At 26.1% G+C, this 12,469-nt stretch overlaps 1 protein-coding gene across 1 annotated transcript; it reads left to right on the top strand.

Annotated features, from left to right (window-relative positions):
* Positions 1 to 591: 591 nt before the first annotated feature.
* On the top strand, positions 592 to 12,110 carry LOC117177450 (MAGUK p55 subfamily member 3-like). The gene is made up of 3 exons (XM_033368149.1): positions 592 to 1,012; positions 7,897 to 8,183; positions 11,160 to 12,110. The coding sequence occupies exons 1-3, from the start codon at positions 973 to 975 to the stop codon at positions 11,373 to 11,375; spliced, it is 543 nt and encodes a 180-aa protein (XP_033224040.1). The 5' UTR covers positions 592 to 972; the 3' UTR covers positions 11,376 to 12,110.
* The last annotated feature ends 359 nt before the right edge of the window (positions 12,111 to 12,469 follow it).

Genomic DNA, 12,469 nt, shown 5'->3' with positions numbered 1-12,469 from the left:
TGCAAAAACATATTTACATATTATACATACATATTATTAATCCACTGCATTTGGATAAAAATTCGTATTGTTTAGCAAACAATTTATCTTCTTGGTTGAAAATTAACCTTTGTATTGAAAAAATTATTATATATTTTTTAAATCCGTTTTTTTCTTTGTTGGCAATTTTTTTTTAAACTGACAATTTAACTATTCCATTTTTGGTTAAAAAGGTATCTTTTTTTGACAATTTGTGTGGTTTATTAAAAATTCGTCTTGTTAACAGAGAATTAATCTGCTTGAAAATTCAAATTTCTGTTAAAAATTCATCTATTTCATTCAAAAGTCCATTATTTATACAGAAAACGTTCGAAAACTGTTCTGAAGTATTGGTCTGATGAAACATTTTTATGGTGACATGAAACTTGAAATGTTTTTCTCCATACGCATCCATATCTTTATCGTAAAAAATTCTTTTTTTCCAAGTTGATAAAAAGTGAAGAATTATTCAATTACGCTTTGACCCTCAGCGTGCAGACATCTTGGATTTGCCTCACTACGCAACACCTCTTTTTGTTTTTTCAAGATGGCATTCGCTGTCGATATCGAACCGCGTCGCCGCTTCTGACAGTCATTTTGGAGTCGTTTTTCCGGCGTTAAAAATACTAACATAAAAACATTCATGATATTTGAAAGTTTTTTTGAGTTTATTTTAAAAAATTTGTTACTTATTAGCAATTGGTTGCCTCCAAGGTAGTGAATATTTGAAATAATGGTTGAGTAATAATTCTGACAGACGTCATTCAACTCCCGTGCGTGTCGAGTGTAATACATTACGTAACAAATTATTTCATGCCGCCCAGTCGAAAATAAAAATATACCATGTTTTGTGCAGTGTTCCGATTTTTTGTGGTGGACCCATGAAAAAGGGATGATTTATCCCTCATTTTGTGAAAGTCCCAAATGACCCGAATTTTGTGAAGGAAAGAAAGTATGACAGCTTTGCTCGGCATGGATACCGCCAACTGGGATCGTGAGTTATTTTTTTTGTTTAATTTTAATTTTTCATTTGGAAAACCTAATATTTTATTGACTTTTCGCGTATAAACAACAAAATTTGGTTTCCAAACGTGATGACCGAACGATTTGTAAAAGAATGTTTGAAAAATATAAACATTTGTGCATGCGTGAAGAGAGTATAGTCCAATTTTGAAAAATCAATCTTTTTTGGCGTCGAAACAGGACCAGAATTTACTAACTGCAGGAACAGTGTTAGTTATATAGAAATTTTAATATTTTTTTATACAAAATGCTGGATGTAATAAACAATTTCAAATATTTTTAAAAGTTTTCTATCTGCTCCAAAATAATTTATCCTACCTGAAATATGTCTGAACTCAGTAAACGAAAAAAATTCGAAAGAAATCAGAAGTAATTAAGAATGTTCCAGTACACATAACCTTAAAAATTAATAATCTTTCACCATTTTTTTTCTGGCTGAAATTAGATTCTGAAAAAATATAAACATTCACATAATTTGTACTTAACTTTTTTTAAATATATGTAAACTTCCATTTCTGAAATTTTAATTGAATAACAATTTTTTAACTAACTTCTGAAAATTGAAGTTTTAACGGAGCAGTTAATAATTAGTTATTCAGTTTAGAACATAAAAAGCATTACACTATTATTTCGATTGAGAAATTCGAATAATTTTCATTGAAAGAAATATTTTTGTTCAACTTTCATTTCAGAAAATGTTATTTCTTAGTAATGTTCGTACAATTAGAGTATGGAGTTCAGATACTCATTTCACAACATCACAAAAATTTTAGAAAAGTTGATTTTTCAAATAAAACTGATAAGTTTTCATCCAAATATGGAATAGAAAAATATTAAGGAAAAAAGTAATTTTCAAAAAAGAATCAACTAATTACTTAAATTTCCAATCAAAGATATTAACGTTAAATCAAAAAGACGAATTTTTTTCGAATAGTTCAGTTTTGAAATAAAATTTTGAATTTTCATCGAAAAATAGAATAGTTAAATTTTCAGTTGAAAAAATTAATTTTCAAAAAGAAAATTCAAAAAAATATTTTAATTTTCAATTAAAGTGATTAATTTTGAACCAAACAGAAGAATTTTCAACAAAATATATATTTTTAATCACAAATTATTATATTTTAATTGGTAAAATTTGTTCATCAAATTTCGTTTTTTGGTTTTCAACCTCTTTTTACCGAAAATTTATATTCTAAAAGAAAAATCTTTTTCATTTAAAATATCGATTTCCGGTATAAAGCACGAACCTAACCTAAAATTGAGATTAGAGTCTGAAATCTAATAATTTTTAAAAATTAAAAATATCAATTTTCGATGAAAATACTGACATACCATAACAGAAAATGGTAAATCTTCTTTACAATTTAATTCTTTTTGGTTAATAAAACTAGTTTCTGGTATAAAATGCTAACGTAAAATAAAGTTATTACAAAAATTTTAATCCTTTAAATATAATTATTTTTCTTTTATACAATTTTGATACATTTTGATCATTTATAAATATTATAATTATATTTTTATATAATATTTAATCAATATAATTGATTATATATAATTATAATAATTTTTATAATTTTGTATAAAACTGTTTTTTCAAACCTAATAATTGTTTATTAGAAATAATAATTTCCTATAAAAAACCCAACATAACATTTGTTTAAAATTTTAAGTCTGGAACCTAATTTATTATTTTTAAATCAATGATTTCTGTGAAAAAAATAACATAACCTAAAATTGCTTAAGAGTTTTAAATCTTTTTTTAAAATCCAATAGTTTTTCATTTAAAATATCGATTTCTTGAATAAAACATCATGACAATAAATTATTCAAAATTATAAATCTCTTCTTCAATTTAATTATCCTCGTTTAAAAATTCCATTTTGTGGCGTGAAACGGTAACGTAACCTAAAAAAGTGAATTGTTCAAATCTAGTAATTTTTTAAAAATAATCTTTCAGGTGAATAGCGCTGAGATAACATATTTTAATTAAAATGTTCTAAATATTGATTTTGAAATCTTAATTCTTTTTTTAAAGAAAAATATCCATTTTTGTTCAGAAGCAATATTATATAATTTGTTAAAGTGTTAACATAAACTAAAATGGTTCGAACATTGTAAATCATAGAAATTTCAATAAATTCTAAATAAACTAATAAAAAAATTCGCGCATGATCTAAAATTGTTTTAAACTTTAAAATCTTCTTTCGAATCCAATTATTTTTAATAAATAATATTGATTTCCGATAGGATGCACCAACATAACCTTAAATGGTATAAATATTGAGAGAATACTCTAATCTAATGATTAAAAAAAGGAATTTTCGATGAAAAACACTAGCATAACATTACAAAAAATTATGTAAAAATGTAAATCTTTAAAAAATATATATTTTTCTTCAAAATATTGGTTTTAGGTTAAATATTTTTTTTCCGTTTTAGATAATAATTATTATTCTGTTTCAATCTCTACCATTTGCAATTTATTTTGTTTTTAAAAATATTACCTACAATTCTATCTGTGTGTTTTCTAAAAAATAAGCCAGCTATTTATTATTTAAAAAGTTTATTAACAATTTATTTTGTAAATGTTTTACTTGTGTAAAAGTAAAGTTTTAATAAAACGTCGACAAATATAATTGTAGAAAATTTTTTTAGGAACAAAATAAGCGTTCCAAATTGTCGACTTTTAAATGAAGTTTTGAAAATTGGACAATCTTATTAGAAAAGTTTGGAAATTGTATAATTTCTAATTTAAATCCTACAAAATGCGACAATTTTATTTCAAATATGAGAATCGTGAATCTCAATGATTATAAGAAAAATTTGAAAATTTTACAAGTTCGAAACTTTAAAAATAGAATATTTTTCAAATACGATTTCTAAAATTCAATTATTAGAATTCAAATGAATTGAAACTGTATTATTTGTAATTAAAAGCGGTCCAAATTGCAAAATTTCAGATTACAATTTTTTTTAAATGGACAATTTTGTTAGAAAGGAGTTCAAATTTCATTATTTCTAGTTCAAGGCGTTTACAATTTAACAATCTTATTTTTAATTGAAGAATCTCGAATCTGAATAATTTATGAATAAAATTCCGAAAATAGGACAAGTTAAAAACTTAAAAAATTTAATATTTTAAGATTAGAATTTTCAAAATTCGCAACTTTCTTCTGAATATTAGCCTTTTAATTATAATATTTATTATTTTGTTAAAACTTCATAATTTTTTAATGAAAATTCTACTGTTTAAATATAATGTTTGGTTGTTGAAAAAAAGAACTAAAGTATTTTCTGGATCAATATTCAACTAGTTTTTCTAAATTTCTTTTTATTCAATTAAAAATCCAACGGTTTGGTTGAAAATTAAACTATTTTGTGAAAAAGTTTTATTAAATTTAAATGAATTAAATTAGTTTAATTATTAATTTCATTAATATTAAATTATCAATATCAATTTAATTAAAAGTTGAACTTTTTGGTTGAAAATACTATTTTCTTAAAAATTTAACTTTCGTAGAAAATTTACCTGCTTAACATTTATATTTTATTGTTAAAAAATGAACTGAAATATTTTCTGAATGAAAGTTCAACACAAACAAAAGATTTGTCATTTTTTATTAAAAATTCATGTGTTTTGTACAACAATTAATCTTTATTGGATAAAAATGCAACTATTTGGTAGAGAATACAACTATTTTGTTAAAAATGCATCCTATTTGGTTGAAAAATTCCTCTTTTTGGATTAAACATTCAATTTTTTCGTAGAAATTTATTTTTTATCAAAAAATTTAATTTTTGATCTTGGAGAGTCAACTGGAATCTTTTTTTGGATGAAAACTCAGTTTTTTTATTCAAACATTTTGTTAAAGTCATCTTTTGTAGTCGAAAAAACTTTTTTTTGTTTTGTGGGTATCACACACCCCAAGCAATTTGCAATTTCTTATAAACCATGCTTGATTAGGAAAAATTGAGTGTCGCCATCTAGCTTTAGTTGGAGACATTAACTGTAAGTAAAGTCGTTTAGCGTAACTGTGTCAAGCGTTAGTTTACTTCTACTAGCAGCAGCTGCTGAAAGTGGAAGTAAAAAAATAGTAGGGTATCTATCACCCAGTGTGCACATAGTGAGTGAAAAAGTAATTTTAGAGCAATTTTTAAAAAATTTTATGGATTTTTGTTTACTTTCTAACCCAAGTATATCATATAAAGTGAAGTAATTAGCTTTTTTCGAATATTTCATACTTTTTTTCTTCGTAGATGATGTATAACTTACGGCAGCACGTCATGCGAGAGCAGACTGTGGACGTCTTGAATAAAATATAATTGTAAAACTACAGTTATACATGTCTCTTTTTTTAATTCGTTGCATTTTTACAGTATTACATGTCAAACTTCCTCAATTTTTATAATAAATCGATTTAAAAGCGAAAAATCTGATTCATTGTTTTATCATAAAATTGACTTTTCAACTGTGCAAATAAATATATTTTTTGAAAGCACCCATGTTGCAATATTTTGTTATGAAAGTACATTATTTTAAAAGTATACTCGTACATTTTCTGGTTAAAATAATTAAAATTTCGTGAGTAATAAATTTTTAAGTTAAAAAACTCAAATTTTAAAATTTTTTAAATAATTTTTTTAACAAACTTTAAACAATTCAATGGTTATAAAGTCAAATCTACCTTGTAAAAGATACCTTAAACTATATCGGATAATTTTATTTTGACAAAATATTCAATAGGGGTTAAACAATACATGATTAAATACGCTGGGGTATAGCACACCCACGATGCACTTCGCAGTGATTTTTACCGTGTATGCACTTTGTGGGTTAAAACAATAATTACAAGATTAAAATGCCGGTACTTAAATATTAATTGTTTAAAATTTGTTATTATTCAAGAAAAAATCATAGAATTGTGCAAAATTTCCTCATTTTTGCGCAAGACTATTTTCTTGAAAACGTACCTTTTGATTTAAAACTTCAACTTTTTGATTATAAATCATTCTGCTTCGCTAAAGTATTCAACTAATTTTTTTTTAAATTTGTTTGAATCACTTAATTAAAAAATCACTTTTTTTTGCTAAATATTTATATTTTTTGCTGAAAAGTCATATTTTTTGTTTAAAAATTTATTTTTTCTAGAGAAAATTTGTCTTCTGACTTGAAGGTTCAATAATTCAGATAAAAATTTATTTATTTTTTGAGTGATAATTCTTTATTTGTTGGAAATTCGTCGCTTTTGTTTTTGAAATTCTTTTTTTTATGTATAAATTCCATTTTCTTTTGACTTAAATATAAACTATGACACTTTTTCGTTGAGAATTTGTCGTTTTAGATTGAATATTACTACTATTATGGTAAAAATTTGATTGTTTTCTTGAAAATTGCAGTATTTGCTTCAAAAGTAAGCTTTATTAGTAGAAAAAACATTTTTTGTTTGAAATAAATTAATAAATTTGAACAATTTAAATTTGTATCTGAACTGCTGTTTTATTCCGTTTATAAAATATTTCATGTTAATCCTCAAAGTGCATACATGGTAAAAATCACGGTAAAGTGCATCATGGGTGTTCAGTACCCCAGCGTACTTAATCATTTATTGTTTAACCCCTCTTGAATATTTTCTTAAAATAAAATTATCCCCGATATAGTTTAAGGTATCTTTTATAAGGTAGAGTTGATTTTATAGCCACTTATTTAATTTAAGTTTGTTTTTTAAAAAAGTGGAAAAAAGGTGAAAAATGGGCATTTTTACTTAAAAATTCATAAGACACGCAATTTTATTCACTTCAACCCGAAAACTTATTTATATCACTCACTAAGTTTACACTGGGTGTTAAATACCCCACCATTTTTCACCTCCACTTTCAGCAGCTGCTGCTAGTAGACTGACGCTTGACGCAGTATGTTAAACGACTTCACATTTTTCCGCAAGAGGCGCTACGAGCGATGCAAACTAACTAAATCGATTTACTAAATTGATTTACACTTTTTTTAGATAATGCATTCAATTGTTAACTTTTTTAGTTATCAAATTGTTCAGTTTAAAGTATTTTTGTTGTTGTAATTATTTTTACTTATTTGTTGATTGAGAATTTTTTAGATTTAAAGGGTCCGCGGTTTAAACCTGTTAACTGACATTTCAGAAATTTAACACGGCGAAGGATAATCGTTCATATTTTTGCAATTTTCAATATTTTTTTATACTGTTAACGGTTTTTTGTTTATTTACTAGAGAAAAATAGTACACGTTACTTTTATAATTCGTGAATCAAAATTGAACGTTATATGACAATTTAAAGCTGTTCATATGTTATCTATAAGGGGTCCACGGCATAAACCTGTTATATTGAGTGTTCTGCCGCTGATTTTCTATTGATTTTCTCGAACTATAATCGTGGGTGTTCAACACCCCACGATTTTTTAACCTCCACTTTCAGCAGCTGCTGCTAGTAGACTGACGCTTGACACAGTATGCTAAACGACTTCACATTTTTCCGCAAGAGGCGCTACGAGCGATTCAAACTAACTAAATCCGATTTGACGCGTCCAAGTTTTCCGGAATACTAAATTGCACCTGGTTTTTTTTGTTATTTTTTTAAAAAGTATTTCTTAATTTTTAAACAAAAATCAAGGATTTACTTTTATATTAAAAAATTATTTTCTAACCTCGAAAAGTTGGACAAAACGGATTTAAGAGGAATTGCAGATTTCAGTCACTTTCGATTGGTTAAGAATCTTATTTCGTTTACTGGAATAGATTTTACTTTTGTTACTTTATATATTTTATTTTGAAAAAATATTTTTAAAAATGTATAATATGAGTAAATGTAAATAAATGATTACAGCGCTATCAAAATTGCTGAATTCGCTGGTAGAAAATAAATCGGAACTTCCGAGTTGCACAGACGAAGAATTTGGATTTCTTAGCGAACTTTTACAATCGAAGGAACTGAATGCGTTGGTTAAGGTTCACAACAAGGTCCTGGTCAACATTAAAGATGACAAATTTTTTCCTATTCTCTCGAACGCAATGGACGTTGATGTCGACGTTCTGCAAGTACTCTCGACGAAGGCACATACTTCCGAGGAGTGTAGAGAACTCTTTCAACTCCTGCAAAAACCTCACATTCAGGTACAAAAGGGCAAATATTTTTTCAATTATCGTATTAAAAATTAATTTTATCTTTTAAGAAAATATGTACATTAACATGTTTTTTTTTTAAATTAATATTTTGTTGCTGATAAGTCAACTGAAATTTTTTTCGGGCGAAAACTATTTTTATGGAAATTTGTCTTTTTTATTTAAACAAATAGGCATATTACAACTTTCTTGGTCATTTGAAATCTTTTAAAATTTAACAATCTTGTTGAAAATTCAAAATTTTTCGTTAAAAATTCGACAATTGAGATGAAAATTAAATTATTGTTTACTATTTTTATTTTGGAATTAGAAAATAAATAAAATTAATTATTAATTATTATTATTTACTAGATAAATAAAACTTTTAGTTTTTATAAAGTTTTTTTTTAATTCATCTGTTTTAGAAGAAATTTTATCCTTCTTAAATAAAAATTCAACTATTTGGATGAAAATTTAAGAATTTTCTTTAAAAGTCATACTTTTTTATTTTTAAATTCTGCTGTTTTGTTAAAATTTAACTATTTCGTATTTGTTTAAATTTAATATTTTTTTATTCAAAGAGAACTGCAATCTTTTCTGGATGAAAATTCAATTAATTAAAAAAAATCTGTATTAAAGATTCATTTGTTTAACAGAAATTTAATCTTTTTAGGAAAAAAGAATCTATTCCTTAAAGAATTCAACAATTTCTTCAAGGTTTTTTTTTGTTAAAAATTCATTTTTTGTTTGTTAAAAATTTATATTTTGATTTTTTAACTTTTTAACTGAAAATATATCTTCCATTTTTTTAAAGATTTATCTTTTTTAGTTGAAAATTCTCCTTTTTTGGGAATAAAATAATTTTTTGATTTTAAATTTGATTTTTGTGGGTAAAAATGTAAACTTTTCTTAAAAAATTAATTTTTTTTTTAAAGTCGTATTTTTGGTGTGAAAATTCGTCTTTTTTATTTAAAAGTTCATTTTGTTCAGTAGAAATATTGCATCTTTCTTGGATAAAAATTCAACTTTTTTTGAAAATTTAACAATTTCCTAAAAAAATTTTATTTTTGTGTTGAAAAGTCCATTGAAATCATTTTGGATGAAAATTCAACTTTTTAAAAAAAATTTTTTCTTTTCGATTTAAAAATTCATCTGTTTTAGTAGAAATTTTATTTTATTTTTAAATGAAAATGCAACTTTTTGCTTAAATATTATTATTCTTTCCTTGAGTATTCAACTTTTTTTTTTTGTTTGAAAATTTTGGTTCAAACACTTTTCTAAGAAATATTTTTTTTTTCTGTTGAAGATTTATATTTTTAGTTCAAAATTCATATTTTCAGTTGGAAATTCATCTGTTTTAGCAGAATTTTTTTTTTTAATGAAAATGCAAGTTTTTGGTTAAAAATTTTTTTTTTTTGTTCGAGTATTCAACTTTTTTGTTAAAGGTTTAGTTGAATTACTTTGTTAAGAAATCATTTTTCTCTTTTGCACATTTATCATTTTAGTTAAACATTAATCTCTTTTCCATTTTTTAAAGATTTATCTTTTTTAGTTGAAAATTCTTCATTTTTGAGAATAAAATAATTTTGTTGGTTATAAATTTCATTTTTTGTCGAAACTTAATTTTTTTATACTGAAAAAGTAACCGTTCCTTTTTTAGGTAAAGTTTATATTTTTAGTTGAAAATTCAACTTATTGAATAAAAATTGAACTATCTTGTTCAATACATTTTTTTTAGTAAAGCTTAATCTGTTTTGTTGAAAATTTCCTTTTTATTGCTTCAAAATTAATGCTTCTAACTGCAAATGTAACTATTCGATTTTTTGTTGAAAATTTATCTTATTTTAGTTGAAAATTCGTTTTTTTATAGTTGAAAACGTAACTATTTTTTTCACATAAAAATTCAAAAAATTTTAAGAATATAAATCTATACATTTACTTGAAATTCCACAATTTTATTTATCATGATATAATACAATTTAAAATAAGTTTGATTTGCACTTTTTTATATAATGCATTCAATTTTTAACTTTTTTAGTTATCAAATTGTTCAGTTTAAAGTATTTTTGTTGTTGTAATTATTTTTACTTATTTGTTGATTGAGAATTTTTTAGATTCAGAGAGTCCGCGGTCTAAACCTGTTAACTGACATTTCAGAAATTTTACACGGCGAAGGATAATTGTTCATATTTTTGCAATTTTCAATATTTTTTTATACTGTTAACGGTTTTTTGTTCATTTACTAGAGAAAAATAGTACACGTTACTTTTATAATTCGTGAATCAAAATTGAACGTTATATGACAATTTAAAGCTGTTCATATGTTATCTATAAGGGGTCCACGGCATAAACCTGTTATATTGAGTGTTCTGCCGCTGATTTTCTATTGGTTTTCTCGAACTACAATTTTTTTGCGTTGTTTTTTATACTGCGGGCAATTTTTTATGTCAAAATGTTTGGAATCGCAAGCCGAACATAGATGTGCTTGCAAAAAATTAAAAATAATTTATTGAAAAAATGTGCTGAGTGTTAGTAATTGAGACGCGTCGCTCACACTAACATGTGTCTCACTGGCTTATTTTACGAGTAAACTGAGCCGTTTGACCGCGGGCCCATGTTCTAGATGCCAAAACGCGATTTTCGAAAATCAATTTCGAAAAAAATGTCAGTTAACAGGTTTAGACCGGGGACCTCTCATTTATATTAGAAAATCCTTTCGTATCACTTGAAACCTCAGAACTGTTATAACATAAAATTATGTGATTTTTAATGAGTACAATGTTAAATGCGCTTGAAAAAGTCTAGTTTATAATATTTTCATGTCAATTTCTCAAATTTATATTGGAAAAAAACCCCTTTGTCTCGCATAAAATGATGTAATTTTTAATGAGTACGATTTGAAATGCTTCCGAGTTTAAAATGTCAAATTAATCAGATAGGATAAGCCCTCTGATAGACCAGCAATTGAATGAATTAAAAATTTGCCAGGGTCTTCTTTGCGCTCATGATGCCGTTGCGCAAAAAGATTACTACCCAAGGCTACCGGAAATACCACTGGAAGTCGACGAAGACGAGGAAACGGTGAAAATTGTGCAGCTAGTCAAATCCAATGAACCCCTGGTACGTCAATTCCATCAGTTGATGCTTAGGAAAATGTGTTGCGCTATTTCCGTGGAAAAGCGTGCTTATCAATTAATTATCTAATTAACTCAAATTCACGAACGATTAGCCTGTGTGGAGTGGTACTTATACTTAAGATTTAGCAGAATTTTCATTTTATTTTACTGTGTCACTTGAACTTGCATGTGAAATATCAAGTGGCCTTAAGCACCATTTTGTCATGTAGACATGTTTAGTGTAAAAATTTTCCCGTCTAGTCCAGGGCTAGTCATATACTATCTATAATGGAGTAAACCCCTTTACAAACAGAAACTCAAAATCAAATAGCTTTACAGTCTCTGAAAAGGAGAGTGTCAGGCATTGTCTTTTTTGTGTGGATTCACAATTTTGGCCAGTTTCGAGAAAAACGACTTTAAAGTTTTCAGCGCCATTCTTATGGACTAGAAAAATATATCTTCCAACTGGTCGAGTACAGACTGGAAGAATTTACTGCTCCCTGTTCAAAGCCCTCTTTGAGCACGTATTTCAGATCTAATGTGCTGTCTCGAATATAAATATTTTATTCCCGTGCATACCATAAAATTTTTATGAGATGTTTCGGAAACTCCTTCTTTATTAATATAAAGAACAGATCACCCAGTTAAACAGGATAGAAACCTTTTTTTCGAGATCGATCAGACAAGCTCCAAACAAATCGCTTGTCGTTCGAAGTCCGACAGACATCGGACACTTTAATAATCGCGTGTATTCTCGAGTGCTTGTACCTAAAAACAAATTCTGCATCAGGGATTATGTCATTTTCATAGCGATGCCTTTGAATGAATTGATTTAACATGATTTAGAATACAGTGAAACTCTAAGACTTGACCTCTTGATATAGTTCTTCTGAGCATTGTCGTCGCGTCGCAAGCAGGAGTAAAAGAAGGCAGAATATATATTCATATATTATTGCTTACGTAAAAATTATAAAATGGTAATGAGGTCGAAAAAGCACGTTGATAACAAATATTTGATTCGCATGTTAAAAACGAAGAATAAATAAATAAATACTCGCAAATTCACAAAACAAACACACACACACACACATTAATTGATACAATTTCAATACGAGTACTTATCGCTGCTGCTATCATTGGTAAGAATCGATAAAATGGGCGGCCCTGAGAATTAGAACAATG

Source organism: Belonocnema kinseyi, chromosome 7, assembly GCF_010883055.1.
Source record: "Belonocnema kinseyi isolate 2016_QV_RU_SX_M_011 chromosome 7, B_treatae_v1, whole genome shotgun sequence".
Classification (NCBI taxonomy): domain Eukaryota; kingdom Metazoa; phylum Arthropoda; class Insecta; order Hymenoptera; family Cynipidae; genus Belonocnema; species Belonocnema kinseyi.
Note: the sequence above shows the minus strand (reverse complement) of the source record. Positions and strands in the feature narration are given on the sequence as shown.